The sequence below is a fragment of the Mesoplodon bidens genome (assembly GCF_964165515.1).
Source record: "Mesoplodon bidens genome assembly, chromosome: 3".
Classification (NCBI taxonomy): domain Eukaryota; kingdom Metazoa; phylum Chordata; class Mammalia; order Artiodactyla; family Ziphiidae; genus Mesoplodon; species Mesoplodon bidens.
The window spans coordinates 150,020,171-150,039,053 of record NC_138178.1 but is presented as its reverse complement, the minus strand read 5'-3'; the positions used below and the strand labels follow the sequence as shown (position 1 = coordinate 150,039,053).

The following is an 18,883-nucleotide window of genomic DNA, read 5'->3' as shown; positions in this document are numbered from 1 at the left end:
TATATCAAAACACCACAGGAAAAAAAAAAAGAAAATCAGAAACTCTGGATTTTAATCCCAGCTCTCACTGTTTCTAGCTTTACGACATAGTACTAATCAGCTCATCACATACAAATGCATGTATAACAATATATATGTTATAAATTTCCTTTAGTCAAAAAAAATTAGGGACTTCCCTGGTGGCGCAGTGGTTAAGAATCTGCCTGTCAATGCAGGGGACACAGGTTCAAGCCCTGGTCCAGAAAGATCCCACATGCCACTGAGCCACAACTACTGAAGCCCACGTGCTCTAGGGCCTGTGCTTTGCAACAAGAGAAGCCACTGCAATGAGAAGTAGGCGCACCTCAAAGAAGAGTAGTCCCCGCTCGCCACAACTAGAGAAAGCCCACGTGCAGAAACGAAGACCCAACACAGCCAAAAATAAATAAGTTAAATAAATAAATTAAAAAAAAATTAGATTTCCAAGCACATAAAATATAGCCAGGTCAATATTTTATTTTATTTTTTAATATTTTATTTTTTAGCTATTTAGTATAACATTTTAGGGGTTTCCTGGTCGTGCAGTGGTTAAGAATCCGCCTGCCAATGCAGGGGACACGGTTTCAACCCCTGGTCCGGGAAGATCCCACAGGCTGCAGAGCAACTAAGCCCATTCGCCACAACTACTGAGCCTGAGCTCTAGAGCCTGTGAGCCACAACTACTGAGCCCATGTGCCACAACTACTGAAGCCCGCGTGCCTAGAGCCTGTGCTCCACAAGAGAAGCCACCCCAATGAGAAGCCCGTGCACTGCAACGATGAGTATCCCCTGCTCGCCGCAACTAGAGGAAGCCCGCACGCAGCAATGAAGACCCAACACAGGCAAAAATAAATAAATATTTTTAAAATTTATAAAAAAATAATATGACATTTTAGAAAACTAGCTTGGAGAAAAATATTAGAAAATATCACTTACAAATAACAATGTGAGAGGGAAATATAGGTATTTCAAGCGTAAAACATAAACTAATGTGAGTCTGAAGAAGAAAAGAATCAAGGAAAACATAAAAACTGACCTATACGGAAATATGAAGAGCCAGGTGGAAATTTTTCACTTTTAAAGCAGCTGCCTAAAATTAAGTGGATGTTGAATTATAAAGGTTGACCAGCATATAAACTACTGACAAAGAATATTCTTTGGGATACATGCCATGATGATCAAGGGTAGACAGTAGCGTGCACAAAATCCCAAGCAGGTAGTGTACTTGACTCCACAGGCACCTGCTCAAGGACAGAGTCTCCTCACAGTGTTCAGCTCCATCTATTTTATAGGAAAAAAGCAGAGGCTTGCTCACTGAATAAATTGCATGAAAGATTTCCAAACCTCCCCGCCGCCCCCGAGAGCTTCAACTTTCATGTTTTAACATTCAGTATTTTCTCTGAGCTTTTTAAATAGGAAATTAGCTGGTGTGTGAATGTTTCTTTTGTAAACCTACGCTTGGTAGTTTTGACTGACTTAGAGTCGGTGATTCTTACATCCTGGTGTACTTGGCCCATGACCTTTTACACAGAGAATTCTGTATTGCCAGTATCTGTTTAAAGTCAGCCCTGACTTTAAGAATTTATACTTTTGGGAAAGAATTTATACTTTTGGGACTTCCCTGGTGGCACAGTGGTTAAGTATCTGCCTGCCAATGCTGGGGACACAGGTTCGATTCCTGGTCCAGGAAGATCCCACAGGCTGCGGAGCAACTAAGCCCGTGCGCCACAACTATTGAGCCCGCGTGCTGCAACTACTGAAGCCCACGCAGCTAGAACCTGCGCTCTGCAACAAGAGAAGCCACCGCAGTGAGAAGCCCGCGCACCACAATGAAGAGTAGCCCCCACTCGCCACAACTAGAGAAAGCCCGTGTGCAGCAACGAAGACCCAATGCAGGCAAAAAAAAAAAAAATTTACACTTCTAAGGAAAAGACAGAAAAATAAACAATTAAAATACAGAATTCTGTAAGTTTATAAAAGAATTGCTGCTTTCCCTCCTTGAAATGTGGGTAAATGGGGGTGAGAAAAAGAACAATATAGGAAGGGAAAAAAGTTATACAAAGAAGATAGCAAAACACCAAATTTTAACAAAATTAACAAAAATTTAGTAAAACTAAAAAATTTTTCAGGCACATATCATACACAATTGTATAAAAAGTTAGGAGATGAAGTCACTACGAGACAATTAAGCCTTCCCAGTGTTTTTCATTCTCAAAGTGTGGTCTTCAGATCTCCTGCATCCATCTCTGGAGATTATTTGTTAAAAATACAGGCTCCTGGGCCCCACCTGGACAAACTGAGTCAGAGTCACTGGAAGTGGAACCTGGAATCCTCATTTTAAAAATATGCTCCACAGACTGGTAACAACGATTGCCTTTGAGGAGAATTGGATGGCTAACAAGTAGAAATGGAAGTTTTACTATACATTCTTTATACTATATATCCTATGCACTTTTGTATTTCAAAATTCTTATGTGTTATGTCCCTGTCTTAGTTACTCAAAGCCCAAAACCAAAACCAAACCAAAAAACCCAGATGATTCTTAAACATGCTCAAGCTTGAGAAGCACCATTATAGTCCATTTACCGATAGGTAAAACCAAAATGGCTGTCAGGGAGCAAGGGTATATATGTCAGAAAGTCTTGTCAGTCTCAAAAAGGATTTGTATTTCCTAATTACCAACTTTTGAGAGCAAGTTACTTAACCTTTCTGAGCTTTAACTTTCTTATCTGCACAATCTAAAATCAAGAGTATTATGACAATTAAATAAAATATAGGGAATTCCCTGGCAGTCCAGTGGTTAGGACTCGGCACTCTCACTGCTGGGCCCAGGTTCAATCCCTGGTCGGGATCTAAGATCCTGAAAGCCACTTGGCACAGAAAAGAAAAAAGTATATATATGTACGTGTATATATGTATGTATATATATATATATATACATACATATACATGTATGTATATATATATGCAAAATACTTTAAAAGATGCCTATCTATAGCAAGTGCTCAATAACTGATAACTATGTTTTACAAAATTACTTTGAGACTCAAGCCCATTAGCTCATACAAAGCACTGCTTCCCACCAGTTTCCTAGAAGAGGAACTTCCTAGGGAAGATGTGACTAACACCCCAGAACTGAAATCAGAAAAGACTTTCTCACTGTTAGTGACCTTTAATTTGTGAAGCCAGAATACTCAAATCCAATTTCTGAAAGTCACCATACAGTTGTTAAAAGCAAAAGAATTTGGTTGCCTGGGTTCAAATTCTGACTCTGCCTGGTGTGAGACTGTGGTCCTTACTTAACCTTGTTTCTTCATATAAAAGATGAAACTATCTACCCCACAAGGTAGTGGAGCAGCCTAAACTATACATGTAAAAGCAAAGTCCTTACCTTAACTTGCATACAAAGTTTAACTCAAAGTGGATCATAGCCTTAAATGTAAGAGCTAAAACTATAAAACTCTTAGAAGAAAACACAGGAGCGAAACTTCGTGACTTTGGGTTAGATAATGATTTCTTAGATATGACACCATAGCACAAGTGGTAAGAGACTGATAAGCTGGACTTCATCAAAATTAAAAATTTCTGTGCTTCAAAGGACACCATCAAGAAAGTGAAAAAAACCACCCACAAAATGGGAGAACATATTTGCAAATCATTTATCTGATAAGGGGCTTGTACCCAGAATACATTAAAAAACTCTTACAACTCAATAATAAAAAGACAAATAGCCCAGTTTAAAAATGGGCAAAGGTTCTGAATAGACATTTCTCCAAAGAAGACATACAAATGACCAATAAACATATGAAAGAATATTCAACATCATTAGTCATTAGGGAAATGCAAATCAAAACCAGGAGATATCACCTCACACTGACGAGTATAACCGGGAACAAAAAGACAGTAACACTGCTGTCCAGGACGTGGAGAAATTAGACCCCTTGGAACTTCCCTGGTGGCGCAGTGGTTAAGAATCCGCCTGCCAATGCAGGGGACACGGTTTCGAGCTCTGGTCTGGGAAGATCCCACATGCTGAGGAGCAACTAAGCCTGTGCGCCACAACTACTGAGCCTGCGCTCTAGAGCCTGCGAGCCACAACTACTCAGGCCTGCGCGCCTAGAGCCCGTGCTCCGCAACAAGAGAAGCCACTGCAATGAGAAGCCCGCGCACCACAACGAAGAGTAGCCCCTGCTCGCTGCAACTAGAGAAAGCCCGCGTGCAGCAACGAAGACCCAATGCAGCCAAAAATGAATGAATGAATGAATGAATGAATGAATGAAAAAAAATTAAGGAATGCCTTTCTTTCCAAAAAAAAAAAAGAAAGAAAGAAATTAGACCCCTCATTTATTGCTGGTGGGAATGTAAAATAGTGCAGCCACTCTGGAACACTGGCAGTTCTTCAAAATGTTAAACAGAGTTTACCATGTGACCCTGTAAATCCACTCCTAGGAATATATCCAAGATAACCAAAAATATATGCTTACACAAAAGCTTGTACAGAAAATGACAGTAGCGTTGTTATAGCCCCAAAGTGAAAACGACTCAAGCGTCCATCACCTGATGAATTAATAAACAAAATGTGCTATATCCACACAAAATATTACTTAGCCATAAAAAGGAACGAAGTACTGGCACATGCTACAACCTGGATGAACTTTGAAAACATTAAGCAGATTCCATGTCTATGGAAATGTCCAGAAAAAGCCAATCTATAGAGATAAAAAGTACATGAGTGGTTGCCAGGAGCTGAGGAGATTGGGGGGACATGGGCAGTGATTACTAATGGGTTTGGGTTTCTTTCGGGGGTGATAAAAATGTTCTAAAATTTATTGTGGCAATGGCTACACAACTCTGTGACTATACTAAAAATCATTAAATTCTATGCTTTAAATGGGTAAACTTTATGGTATGCAAATTATATCTCAATGAAGCTGTTTAAAAAACAACATCAACAAAAAACTGCCTAGCCTACCTAGCTAAACAGACAATGCCGGATTACTTCCAACTGTGTCCAGAACTAAATAACCTTGGGCGGGTCTGTTTCCCCACGCTTTGGAAGGACTCCTAAGGAGTCCCTCCCACTTTTGACCCTTCGGAATCCTGAAGGAACAAACGTTTGCCCCCGGGGTTCTGGGGTTCCTCTGGGCAGGGAATGGACCACAAGATCTACAACGCTTAGACCTTGGGCAAACAGTGCCAGGGCTCACACGGTCCTCATCGTTCCTCTACGGCCCCGCTCCCCGCCGCTATCGGCCAGGAGATGCGCTTACCCAAGGCACAAGCCATAGCGGCGCCCACCAGGCCTCCCCCGGACACCACCACATCATACACGGTGTCTGACGAGGCGCCGGCCCACCTCCGGCAGGAGACCAGCGGGCCCCTCCGGGCAGCGGCAGGGGCAGTCCCCCACCGGATCCTAGCCAGCCGGGCCGCCATGGTCCTGACCTGCACCGTAGTTGGCGTCCCGCTGGGCCCGCCTGGGGTTAGCACTTCCGGAGCAGAGCTCTCCAGTCACAGGCCGCTTGAGCCGCCACCTCAAACCGGAAGTGTAACCTGCAAAGAGAATAGGCCAATCAGAAAACGAACTTTGCCTGCTTGGGCGGGATAGATTAGAGGCTGCCTGGGAAGGGGACTGGTTCGTGTATCCGCCTGGGAGCCAATCAGAGGCCCAAGCTAGAAAGAGGAGGAACCTGACCCGCTTAGCTTGCACCTCCATTGCCGCTGTCACCCCCGCTGTCTCCGCTGCCTCTGTCTCTTCCCCGCTGAGAAGATGACCGTGGGGAGGTCTGCGGGAGCCTCCGGCGGCGCTCAGTGGAGCCGTCAGGTGAGGGGAGAAAAAGAAGGGGAGTGATCGTGTCTGCGCCCCGGAAAGAAATCCCTGAGAGGAAACTGTTTGAAGTTGCCTTGGAGACAGACGGCAAGGGCGTGTCACAGGGCCGTGGGATTAAAACGGGCGGTGTTTACGGATGCGGAGGCGGACTCTTATCTCCAGGACCTGAGCCCCTTGAGCACTTACGTCAGGTTCTTTATAGAACCATAGCAATGGCCCCCAGTTTCCGCTTATCCTCTCAACCACCCCAGGACTAATAGCACAATTGTTGTCTCCATTTTGTAGAAGAGAAAAATGAGGCACAGAGAGATTAAGAAATTTGCCCCCAGATTCATAGAGACAAAGTAAATTGGTGGTCGCTTAGGGGTTGGGGAATGGGGAGGGTTAGGGAAAATAGGGAGTGACTGCTAAATGGAATGGGGTCTTTTGGGGGGTTATTAAAATTGATTGTGGTGATGGTTGCACAACTCTGAGTATACTGAAACCCACTGAATTGTACACTTGTATGAATTGTGTAGTAGGTGTGAATTATATCAATAAAGTCGTTTTTTAAAAAAGGAATTTTCCTAAAATCACACGCTCTTTAGTAGCAGAGCGAGGGCTAGAGCATATACATACCTTTGACTCAGAATCCAGTGTTCTTTTCAGTATTAGAGCTGGACCCAGTTCAACCATCACCAAGTGTCACTTGGAGGCCTGCAGCGGCCCTTCCCAACTGGTTTCCAGCTGCAACCAACCAGTCACCCTGTGCGGTCCCATCATGGCCCCAGCCTGCTTCTTTCAGGATATCTCTTGCTACTATCCTCCAACCACACTGGCCCTCTTTCTACCTCTCCAAAAGTCCAAAATTTCGTCCCTGCCTCAAGGCCTTTGTATTTGTTTTTCTTCGAACCCCAAACCCTCTTACCCCAGATCTTAGCAAGGCTGGAGTTTTTCTCATCAATCAGGTGTCAGTCTAAAAGTCCTCCACAGTGAGAAAGTAAAAATCATCCCAGGACTGGGAAAGTAAAACTCAGACTGTAATAGACCCAGATGAGGCCAGCAGCAAGATCAGCAGAAATCAGTATTTCTCACAGGGCCACACTGTACCTGCAAAACGACTAATACCCCATGCTTCTAAATGATTATGCTTACTTATCAATGACTTATTCAGCCCTACTTTGCTCTTGTCACCTTTTGAATAAAAATTGCTCATTCACCCACTTACTAAACTCTGCCCTCTTTCTGACGGCATCCATCCATCCTTGCTTCCCCTAACCCTCCTCAGAATCATTCAGGACAAGCCAACCCTAGAAAAAGCCCCCACCCCGTGCCAAGTTCCCTATACTTTCCCATGGTACGCTGTAGCAAATTAATAAACCTAGTTCTGATTACAGGTACATTCCTAGTGGTCTTTATCTGATGGGCTTTTATCAGCAGAAAAGCGTCCTATAGCCACTCCATCACTCTATAATCTCACAGTTTCATGGCTTTTATTGAATTTATTACCATCTTACATTATCTTTCTCCCTTCACTAGGATGTAAGCCTCATGAGAGTAGGGACCTTGTTTGTCTTGTTCACAGCCAAATACTCAATGCACGTTAGGCACCCAATAAATATTTTCTGAATGAATGGAGTATTTAAGCCCAGTTGGATTTCCCACTTTCTAGGACTCTTTCAGCTAGACCACACTGTCTCTCCTGTTAATTACTCATTCCTAGTAACAAGGTAGGAATTAGCTAGAATATGAGGAAAGCAGCGGTATAGACAAGGGAAGCGGGAAAAGGAAGATTGGCAACAAGCAGGTAAAACCCAAGTAGGGCAGACCCCAGAACGTGGCCAAAGTTACAGGTAGGATTCCTGGAGAGCAGGGGTGCATGGCGAAGGTAGGTTCTCCATAGATGCTCACCGGACTGCATGAACCAACTTCAGCTCTCTGCTTCCCTTTCCCGCCCTTCAACCAAGCACACCTCATATACCAATATGTGAAATTTCTTTAAAGCAAGGAACACATTTTCCTTTGTCCCCCGCCCCAGTCCCTAAGGTATACTTATTTAAAACGAAATTAGTAGTTACATTTTTAAATCACAGTTTGACCCACAGTCTTACTCTATTTCATTTCAGATATTTCCCCCCAAATCCTCCTCAGACACAGAGGCAGAAGAGGAACTGTGTGGGGATGGGCTGGTTTTGCCCAGGGCTGGCAAACTCAGTGAGTTCATCAGCCCAGAGGAGGAGACAGATTCTACTTCTGACTCAACTGCGAGTTTTTACGAGACCCTGCAGGCACTAAGGCAGAAAGGCAGGTGGTGCCTGTTGGAATCCCTTTATCTGTCTGACCCAGACAGTGATGAAAGCCTCTCTGAAGATGATGAGGACCTGGAGAGTTTCTTCCAAGACAAAGGCAGGGGGAAGCCACAGGTGCAGTCCCCCGCGTCTCCGAGGTAAGGCAGTGCAGTTCAACAGCTGCCTCACTGCACAACTCTGGCCAAGTCACATCATGACTCGGGGCCTCATCTTCCTCCTCAGTAAAACAAAGACCACTCCTGTAAGTGCCACCTACCCAGGCTTCAGCCCAGAATCAGCCAAACGTGTTCTGATTCCTACCCAGCAGTCCTGAATCACTTTGGGTAACCTTGAGTCACCTGAAGGTTTGGAATCGATTAAAGAGATGCCTTTCCCAAATAGACTACCTCCCTGAGAATGGCAACAAGGTCCATTTCCCTTGGCCAAGCCCTGCTATATGCACATATACTTTATCTCATTTAATATTTACTTTCTCCTCCCAATCACCCTGTAAGTAGATACTATTTTTGCCATTCTACAGATGAAGAAATTGAGGTTCCAAGAGAACCTTGATCAAGGTCACACAGCTGGTCATGTTTGAAGCAAGATTGGAACCTGGGCCTGACTCTAAAGGCTTCCTGTGCACCAATGCACTCTTCTCTCTACCGAATGAAAATATTAAGAGTGTGAAGTGGCAATTCTTGGGTCCATTCTAAGGAGAGCCTTTCTACTAGGGCTGCTGCTAGGAGGGCCTGTGGGAAGGAGAGAAGCCTGGTTGAGAAAGGTGCAGGCCTAGAGGCCTGTGGGGCTGCAATGTGAGGCTGAGAAACTGTGACCTGCTGGAAGGGAGGGGGAAGGAGGAGGATCTTGGAGGAGCCGGGCCTCCTGGCGCCCCCGTCCTCCACGCACAGAGCTGCTCTCTTCCCACAGGTGTGGCTCCATGAGGCGCTGCAGCTCCTTGAGCAACCTGCCCTCCAATCTTCCCAAGGCTCAGCCTCAGCCACCCTCCAGCTCCAGGCCTCCCTCCCAGCACAGAAGCATCAGCTCCTGGGCATCATCCATCACCGTCCCTCAGCCGTTCGGCATGACGCTGCGCGAGGCCAGGAAGCAGGCCCGGTGGCTGGCCTCCCCCGCCTCCTTTGAGCATGAGACGCAGCAGGCCCAGAAGCAGGGCCAGGAGGAGGCCGAGCGCCCCCGGCGGTTCCGGGCACAGCCTGTGCCTGCGCACGTCTACCTGCCCCTCTACCAGCAGATCATGGAGCGCAACGAGGCACGCAGGCGGGCGGGGATCCAGAAGAGGAAGGAACTGCTGCTCTCCTCCTTGAAGCCCTTCAGCTTCCTGGGGAAGGACGAGCAGCGAAAGAAAGCCATTCAACAGAGGGACCTGGTCGCCACAGCTAAGGCCAAAGTCCCCAAGCAGAAGCCCACCAGGAGGATCCCCACGTCCATTCTGGAGCCAGCCCTCGGGGACAAACTCCAGGGTAAAGACATCCTTGCCTCCTGCCTGGGGGTACCAAACGGTGCTGTGGGGATTTAGTCGGGCTCAGGGGTCACCCTGGCTCAGAGATGGGCTGTTCGGGCGGACCCGCTAGAGGCCTTGCTCAGTGCAGGCCACGGGGTAGGGTTGGATCTGCCCGTACAACGGGGGCGCCTAGTCGGGAGAGGAGTAGGAGGCCCCGGGTTCATCCTGTTGACCTCACCTGGCTCAGTGAGTGGATACGAAGGCCTCTGCAGCAGCATGGGTGCTGGAGCAGAGAACCAATGAGATATCTGAGTACCAGCCTAGGCCCGCGCCACCACTAGCCAGCTGCCCTGAGGAAAGCCCCCCACATCCTGTGAGGTACTCATTTCAAGACGCATAGCTCAGTTAAAGGACTCTGGCTTTATCTGCTCATTCCGTAGCATGCGCCACGTCCCAGGCATGAATAAATAGATGTGGAGTTTGCAGACATGGGAGGGAGACAGACAAATAATTACAAATGTGATAAGTCACTTGCAGGAGTTAAAGGGGGGAAGCCTAGGGGTCCAATGTCACCTATAACAGAGGGACCTGACTGAGTGTGGTGAGCTGTGGGAACAGGGAAAGTCCCGAGGGAAAGTGAGCGCTGACCCTGAAGGAGGAGCCATGGTGAATTCAATGAAGAGGGAAGAAGAGTGTCCCAGACAAAGGTAATAGCATGGAGGTAAGAAAGCTGAGCACACTCAAGGCATGGAAAGGTAGAGGGGAGACAGAAGAGGAGTGGGGGGCGAGACAGACAGGCACAGGCCAGACCTGGGGCCTTGTAGGCCATGGGAGGGAGTTTGGACTTCATCCCAAGGGCAGGGGGAGCCACTGAAGGGTTTTAAGTAGGGTGGCTCATGATCAGATACGAAGTTCAGAAAGCTCACTCTGCTGTGGAGAGAATTATAGGGGGACGGGCAAGTCCAGAGGGATGTTCATCTGTAGGAGCCTATTTCAGTGATTCAACTGAGAAATTATGAAACTAGTAGCAGGGAGGATGAAAAGAGGCTGGACCGGAGAGCGGTTCAAGAGGAGGTGGCGACAGGACTGATGAGCGAGGAGGAGGTGAGAACAGTGTGGGCAGTGGGCTTGGGCAGTTGGGTGGACGGTGGGGCCTCTTCCTGAGAAGGGAGAGCTGGGAGAGGAGCACGTCACTGGCCCATCCCTCCTGCTCCATCTCTGAAGAAGGAACTGTAGAAAATGCTCAGTAAGTGTAAACGGTAGCTGCTTCTGCAGCCTGACTGGCACACAGCAGCGGTGTCCTAGTCAACATTCATTAAGGCACTCTCCAGGAAAAAAAAAAGGAAGTTGATTTGCAGTGTTTGCCATTTTCATGGTATAAATACTCCTATCCTGGCCAATTTCAAGCTTTCCACACGATGCCAACTAGCTCGGAAAATTCCTGAAAAGTTAATGCTGAGTTCCGGCACACTAACTGCGAGTATTTAAGAGGGAAAGCTCACCACCACACCTTTTGGTTTGAGGCTTGGTCCCTTCTCACCCCTCGCTCCCCTGACTTCTTCTCCACAGAAGCTGAGCTCTTGAGGAAAATTCGCATCCAGATGAGAGCGCTGGACATGCTCCAGATGGCCTCCTCCCCCATTGCCTCCTCCAGTGGCCGGGCTGACTCACAGCCTCGAATAGCCACCCGGACCCGGGAGGAGAAGCTTGGGTTTCTGCACACTGACTTCGGATTCCAGCCTCGGGTGAATCCTGCCGTCCCCGACTATGAAGAACTTTACAAGGCCTTCCAGAAAAGAGCTGCCAAGAGGAGAGACACCCAGGAGGCGACTCGCAACAAGCCCTTCTTGCTGAGAACCGCCAGTCTGCGTCGTGCTCCTCGGCCCTGTGATACTGCCGCCTCTGAAGGGAGGAGGGTGAGAGCCCAGGCCACTGCAGGAGGGTCAGGGCTGCGGCCCTAAACACAGGAGGGGCCAGGTCTCAATGGAAGGCACTTCTCATGACCCTTTTCTATCTTAATTTTTTTTTAAACACCGGCTCAGCTGTAAGCAGATCCACGGTTCCTAAAAATTTAAGACCGCAAGAATACTTCCCTTCCTTCCCTCTCTGTAGAGGGATTTTGCAGAAGTAAGTGCAAGCAAGTCTGGAAGGCAGGGAGTTGGGGTCAATTGCCATGTCCCAATACCAATTCCAAAGAACTCTTCTCATTTAATTAAAAGCTTTGGGATTGATATCCAAGTCTTGCCCTGTTTAACTAAACTCAAGATCTCATTACCCTTGCCTTAATCCCAAGAAAGAACTGAGCATTCTCTCTGACCAGTCCTTCGCTAAAATCGAATCCTAGTTCAGATAGAAACTAATTGCACGTGCTGTCCTACCAATATTAGCCTTCGTTTCTTCTAGGAATCTCCACAGCCACCCGGCACACCCGTGCCAAGGAGTCGTTCTCTGAGTGGCCTTGCTTCCCTCTCTGCCCACACCCTCCCCGTGCACATCACAGACGCCACCAGGAGGAGGGAATCTGCAGTCAGGTGAGTGGTCAGGCTGCATGAGACCCACAGTGCTCAGATCTCAGCCCCAATGCTGGAAAGCCCTCTACTGCTGGGCCTTCTCTCCTGTTATCAGAGAGACCGAAAGGGGTGGGAGGGGAGTCTTGATCAGGACAGGAATTCATGGGACTCTCCACACTTAGTGCCGGAGAACACTTAGCCGTCGCTCAGCCAGTATTCTCGGGGGACTGACTTTGTGCCAAGCACAGCCGTAGGGCTGGAGATACCTTATAGAACCTATAGTTTAATATCTAGTCTGAAAGGCGAAGAAGCAACTGTCATATCTGGGGAGTACCACAGTGATGGGGAAACGCATGCAGGGGACTGTGCGGAGCGGGGGCACTGGGCAGTCTGGGTCTTTTGTAATAGATGCCTAAGGTGAAACCTGAAGAATGAGAAGTCACCCAGACAGAGGCTGGAAAGAAACAAGTTTCCAAACAGAATAACATGCGTAAAGACCCGCTGGTGAAAGAGGAAGGAAGCATTAGGAACAGGAATCCAGAGAAGCCTGAAGCTGTGTGTGTGACCCGGCCACAAAGAACATGAGGCATCCATCGCACAGATTGGAGATCCTCTGAGATTCATCTTGGGGAACTATTAGAAGTCGGTTGGGAAGCAGGAGGCTCCTTATTTTTAACTCTTTAACTGACCTGACTCTGTCATGGTAGTCGCATCCAGCCAGCACCCCAGCAGGAGTTCCTCCACTAGGCCTCTGAGCTGAAGTCAGCAGGAGAGGTCATGCTGTAACTGGTGGCTTAGCTCTGGGAGAGGACTGGCATCTCAGCGCCCTCCTGTGGGGCTCACAGAGGAGTACATGGAATCTACCTGGCTCTTTAAGACCCACAACAGGGATTTTAGAAATGTATTTAGAATCCAAGGGATACTCCCTCCTTCCTCAAATTTCACAGTCAAGAGTTACTAAATCAAGGCTAAATGCATCAGAATCCTGAGGTCCCACTACGATAGGTCTCATGAACCACACGGTGGCCCACCTGCAGAGAATGTCCATATCTGCGTCCTGGCAATAGGGAGTTTGACATATTAGCAGAGTAAACTGCCATGCCTTCCTTCCTAATAAGTCCATTTGAATATAAACACCCTACTGGGCTTCCCTGGTGGCGCAGTGGTTGAGAGTCCGCCTGCCAATGCAGGGGACGCGGGTTCGTGTCCCGGTCCAGGAAGATCCCACATGCCGCGGAGCGGCTGGGCCCGTGAGCCATGGCTGCTGAGCCTGCGCGTCCGGAGCCTGTGCTCCACAACGGGAGAGGCCACAACAGTGAGAGGCCCAAGTACCGCAAAAAAAACAAAACAAAAAAAAAACACCCTACTGCAGGAGTCTTGACTTTTTTCTTTTGTTAGAACTCTCCATAGTACCTTGTAGAATGATATTTGTACAAACTAAGTGCTGCTGGTTGACCCCAAATTGTGCATTGAGGGAGGCCCATTTCCAGTTCTCTGTGGAAATGCAGGTTTGTATTCCCAAAGGACCATGAACCCAGGCACCTTCCAGCCCACCATTTACAGCACAGTCGTCAAGGGCAGAGGCTTGGGAGTCAGACATCCTGGTTCTAACGTTGGCTTTTCCACTGGCATGCTGGGTAGCTTCAAGCAAGTGGTTTACCCTCCCTGAGGCTCAATCTTGTTGGCTATAAAGAGGGAGACTTACAGTCCTTACCTCACAGGGCAGCTAGGAGAATTTACAAAAGCTAACGGCTATAAAGCACTTATTGGTGCCTGTCTGCACGTGGTTCGGTGTAGGTAGCTCAGCAAATGGTAGCGATTAGTATTATTTTGTTTCCAGATGGCAGGACACCTGAGTGTAAGAATATTTTAACTCATGTTTTTCAGTTCAATTAATGAACTTCTCCTGGGGTAGAAACTCACTGTCCATAGCGCTGGGAAGGCTTCATCTGCCAGTGCATTTAATCCAGAATCTTATTCTTTCTGAAATGCCAGTGTGGTAAATTACTCACCCATTCATAGAAAAAACCAACTGACTTTCCAGAGAGGTTACTAAGATTGCTTTTAAGTATACCCAGGTTGGTCATTTGTATTCTTTTTTTGTCTCTTCCCTTTAGAAGTTCACTTGAGAAAAAGGACAAAGCAGATCAAAGTACTCAGTGGTCAGAGATGCACAAAAAGAAGTGTCAGGCGATATCTAAGTCTGTGACCTTGCGTGCAAAAGCCATGGATCCCCATAAAAGCCTGGAGGAGGTGTTCAAAGCAAAGCTGAAAGAGAATCGGTCGGTGTCCTCCATGTGTCTAAGGGATAACTATCTTGGGAGCCATTTGCCTTGAAAATGGCAAAATGGGGTTATTACAGTAGACTCCTGTAACCATAGAGTCAAGGATTTTGCCAGGCACAGCTAGGAATGTACAATGTCTGTGGGAGTTATTCCACTTAACTGAAATTAAAGGTATTCCGGATTGGAAAAACCTGGAATTCATTCTAAAAATCTTGTTAATTCCAGGAACAATGACCGTAAAAGAGCAAAAGAGTATAAGAAAGAATTGGAGGAAATGAAGAAGAGAATACAAATAAGGCCCTATCTCTTCGAACAAGTTACCAAGGTAAATCTAAACCATCATTCACTTTCTTTCTGTCTTAGATGAAAGGGCTCTTAGAAATTATGAAACAGCTTAATATCTGGGTATTAAACACTTCCTTTAGGCTCAGAAAGATTCTAAATTTGGCTCATTTTATTACTACCATCTTTCCCCAAAGTAAGTAGTGCACTGGTGAACATTGGACTGATTTCATCCAAGACTGGATTCCAAAGGCATCTATAAAGGGATATTTCACTTCCTGGGGTTTTCTCTATAGTCTAGCCTTCAGCTTGAATCAGAGTGGAGGTTAGATCCCAGGCATACAATTGACAGTTTGGCTGTGTTGGAGTATCTTTAACTTGCTAATGTCATCTCTCCTCCTGTAGTGCTGGTGCCCTGGGCACCCCCAGCCTCTACAGCTGTGGCATATTTATAGGTCTTCAGGGGTTGAGATGCTCACAAGCGCCCCACAAGGCCTCTTCCAGATTAAGTGGCTTTCTGGCTGGAAGAGTCACTTTAAGATGTTCTCTAGACTCCTAGGGAAGTTGGACACAGTTGAGATCTCCCTAAGGAAGCTCTGGGGCTACTTGAACAGTCTTAGAAAGGCCACCATCCCAGATAGCTTTGAGCTGCATCAAGCTCTGTAGATCTCTCTCCTCTCCAGAGTTTCAAACAAAAGTTGGCATTCCCTAGTGACCTGGTTCCAAATGTTGGGCATTATCTGTCTTATAGCCAGTGCATTATTTAGGCATTTCCTGGGCCCAGTCCTCCCCAATCCCCTACATATTACACACACGCTGGACTGTCTTGGATTTACTTAGCAACCTGCATTGCTAAGTAAAAATTTCTCATAATGATGTTTGCTCTTCATGTTAGCTTTCTCCTAGCAAGCTCACTCTCAGATCTCAAAAGATCTTTCACCACTCTAGGAAAAATACAAAGTACTCTATATGACTTTGCTCTTCAACACTTAAACAAACAAAAAACCACCTTTTTCTGGTCTACATGCATACCATCCATCCTGTTAAGAATGTACAAGTGCAGCTTATTTTCAATTTGTTATATTTCAGTGTTCCTGATGATGGTTTGGTTGCTTTTAAATGTTAAAAATGTTTTTAGTCCATCTTTTTCATCTGGGTCTCACTTGGTCTTCCAAAAATCTAAATCCTTGCCTCACAAAGGGGTGGTTCCCAAAACAACAGTTGGCATCTCCTGAGAGTATTAGAAATACAGAATTGCAAGCCCCATCTGAGAACTACCTAATAAGAATCTGCATTTTAACCCAAACTTCAGGTAGTTCCTATGTACTTTAAAGCTTGAAAATAAGGCTCTAAGTAATTTTCATACAAATCTGTGTCCAGCACTACTTGGGGGTGGTGGGGTGGAAAAGCAGTATTATAAGCATACAGATTAAGCAAGCAATTTAGAATTATCTGGTAATTCAGCTACAGCAGATTAATTTCCATTCCACAGGACCTTGCCAGGAAGGAAGCAGAACAACGGTATCGAGACACCCTGAAGCATGCTGGGCTGGATGAAGACTTTGTGAGGAACAAGGGTCAGGGCGACCGGGCTTTACAATGGAAGGAGCAATCAGAAGTCCGTGACTGTCCCAGGTACTCGGAGATACTGCTATCATCCTGCAGCTCTCAAGTTGCATCTCTAGTAATGCCACCGGGAGGAAGCTTTAGAACAGTCACTCTATTTTGAGATCACAATCCTGTATTTATAGAATACTAATCTAGAGATCTCCAAGTAACACATTTAAATGTGGTGAGGAGTGCAGTTGTGAATAAAATATAGCTATTGTGTCCTTCAATTTGAAACAGATCATTTTTCCAATCCCAGTCCAATGCCATCAGTCAGAAGTACTTCTACTTCAATTCCGAAGAAAAATCATGTATATTTTTACTTCCTATAAAATGATAAACTACACTCTTCATTTATTTACTTATTGAATAAGTGAAAGTAAAGACCGTTATAGGGCCACAATAAAAGCTGTAAATATCCTGTACAATCAAAGCCTTTCATTCCCCTCAGCTTGGTCACCATGGCTTGTTCAAATGTAGCTCTTTATTTTATTTATTTATTTATTTATTTACGGCTGCGTCAGGTCTTCTTCGTTGCTGCGCGCGGGCTTTCTCAAGTTGTGGTGAGCGGGGGCTGCTCTTCATTGCTGCGCACAGGCTTCTGACTGCGGTGGCTTCTCTTGTTGTGGAGCACAGGCTCTAGGCACGTGGGCTTTAGTAGCTGTGGCTTGTGGACTGTAGAGCACAGGCTTAGTAGTTGTGGCGCACAGGCTTAGTTGCTCTGTGGCATGTGGGATCTTCCCAGAGCAGGGCTCGAACCTGTCTCCCCTGCATTGGCAGGCAGATTCTTAACCACTGCGCCACCAGGGAAGTCCCGAATCTAGCATTTTTAAAAAGCAACTCATTAGCACCACCTCCTCCATTGGTATCATATAAGTCAAAGGGAGAAAAGCACAGTATTTCTATTACTCACAATTTTGTTTCAAGTCCTAGTAGCCCTTCCCCTAATTCCTATCTCAGTTTTCCCCCTAGAAATTTGCCTTTATACCCCATACAAAATAATGATAATGTTGAAACCATGCTTAAGCCTACATGATGCTTCTTTTGATTTAAAATTTTATAATTCTTTAATTTATTCTGCAGCACAGCACTCATGAAACTACAAAACTCGGCATCAGGAATCCACGGCAGGATTTAGAAGAATCTCTAGAACAGCCTACAAGCCCCGAGAAAGAACTAGAGGAGCTGTCTTATGAATTACCAGATAATCTCAAATCATTTGGTTAATCAGTATACTTAAAACTACTGCTTTCGAATAATATCAAGCAGCTTACCTTGGGGTTGAGTCAAGGCAGGCAAAACTTGGGTTTTGAGTCATGGTTACTTTTGGAGAATGGGGGAAAGAAAAGTAGATAACAGAGAATGGTCCAAGTAAATCAAAGTGGAGAAGTTCAGGGTAGAGGGATCAAAGCTAATTAAGGGTTCTTGCTTTGTGCCTCACACTTAAGCATACAGGTACAGAAAAAAGGGCATAAGCCCAAATGCCTACAGAGGCTAGTCAGGAAACAAATGGGTCAAATGGGCTGGCTGTCAGATTAGTAGGAGATAGTAGAGACTAGAGAATATCAACCCTGATGGAATACAGGCCCAGAATTGCCAGATAAACCACATTTTCAACAGAAACCAGAAATGTGCATGTCGGCAACTAATTTAAAACTTACTGGGAATTCCCTGGCCATCCAGTGGTTAGGACTCCACGCTTTCACTGCCAAGGGCGTGGGCTTCAATCCCTGATCGGGGAACTAAGATCCCACAAGCAGCGCAGCCGGGCCAAAAAAAAAAAAAAAAAATTTATTTGGAAATAGTATGTGGGAAAAACAAAACATGTTTGTATATCAGATTAGCCCATGGGGGACGACAAGTTTGCAACCCCAAATACGGGGTTTCTCAGCCTCAGCACTATTGACATTTTGGGCCAGATGAGTCTGTGTCGGGTGAGGGAGCTATACATTGTAGGATGGTTAGCAGTACCCCTGGCCTTTATTTACTAGATGCCAATAGCACCGCTCTCCTCAGTTATGACAACCAAAAATGTCTCCAGATATTATGAAAAGTCCCCTGGGTGGCAAAATGTCCTTGGTTGAAAACCACTGTTCTAGTATAAAAGTAAGGCTACTGGAAGCCAAAACTGGCATTTTAAGAATACAGGTAATTGATATGAACTCAGTCTATCTAGCACAGAATAATTATGCATGTCATTAACAAATTAAGAACTATAATTACTTTATTTAAAACAGCAGTTAATTCTTTGCTGTTATCTGCTTAGAATGTGTCACTGTGTGCATGTGTGTACTATGTTAGCATGAGGTTCATTTTAATAAATTTGAAACTTCTGACAGCCATGATTTTCTAGTAGGTGATCTCTGGATACTTTTCTTCTCACCAATAATAATGAAATATTCTCTCTCAGTAACTCTAAAGACAGGATGGTGGCAGCAAGAGTGCCTACTCTGACAGAAGAACCTTTCTCATGTTTTTTAAAGTATCTTTCTGGAAATATTCAAAAATATGTTATTATTGCCATTTTTCCAGACTCAAACATGGTCCTTTTTTTGGTGATGACAAGAATGATACTCTGATAACTACCACGTGGGTTTGCTAGTTGGAGATGAAGATGCTCA

The 18,883-nt window shown here is 45.8% G+C and overlaps 2 protein-coding genes across 6 annotated transcripts in view; one reads left to right on the top strand and one right to left on the bottom strand.

Moving 5' to 3' along the window:
• The window catches only part of COQ6 (coenzyme Q6, monooxygenase), a 22,975-nt gene extending 17,187 nt beyond the window's left edge, over positions 1 to 5,788 (bottom strand). Inside the window, exons 1-2 of one of the 4 annotated variants that reach the window (XM_081229770.1) lie at positions 5,714 to 5,788; positions 5,289 to 5,571 (exon numbers count right to left, since the gene is read on the bottom strand). In XM_081229770.1, the coding sequence (XP_081085896.1) occupies positions 5,289 to 5,454 (166 nt within the window). In that variant the 5' untranslated portion in view covers positions 5,455 to 5,571; positions 5,714 to 5,788. Of the gene's footprint in view, positions 1 to 5,288; positions 5,572 to 5,713 lie in introns of those variants that run through there. The other 3 variants (XM_081229771.1, XM_081229774.1, XM_081229772.1) reach the window with 3 other exon arrangements.
• FAM161B (FAM161 centrosomal protein B) lies at positions 5,720 to 18,883 on the top strand. Of its 2 annotated transcripts, none has more exons than XM_081229761.1 (9): positions 5,720 to 5,842; positions 7,954 to 8,273; positions 9,046 to 9,596; positions 11,147 to 11,493; positions 11,981 to 12,108; positions 14,205 to 14,369; positions 14,598 to 14,697; positions 16,147 to 16,289; positions 17,351 to 18,883. In XM_081229761.1, exons 1-9 carry the CDS (start codon positions 5,789 to 5,791, stop codon positions 17,487 to 17,489), a joined length of 1,947 nt encoding a protein of 648 aa, XP_081085887.1. In that variant the 5' UTR covers positions 5,720 to 5,788; the 3' UTR covers positions 17,490 to 18,883. The 2 variants fall into 2 exon arrangements, with proteins under 2 accessions (XP_081085887.1, XP_081085886.1); XM_081229760.1 differs by having other exon boundaries at positions 17,346 to 17,502.

Coding starts and splice junctions, on each gene's coding strand:
- FAM161B (XM_081229761.1), top strand. CDS start 5,789: ATGACCGTGGGGAGGTCTGCGGGAGCCTCCGGCGGCGCTCAGTGGAGC. Junction 8,274..9,045: donor CAGTCCCCCGCGTCTCCGAG/GTAAGGCAGTGC, acceptor CTCTTCCCACAG/GTGTGGCTCCATGAGGCGCT. Junction 14,370..14,597: donor GCAAAGCTGAAAGAGAATCG/GTCGGTGTCCTC, acceptor TGTTAATTCCAG/GAACAATGACCGTAAAAGAG.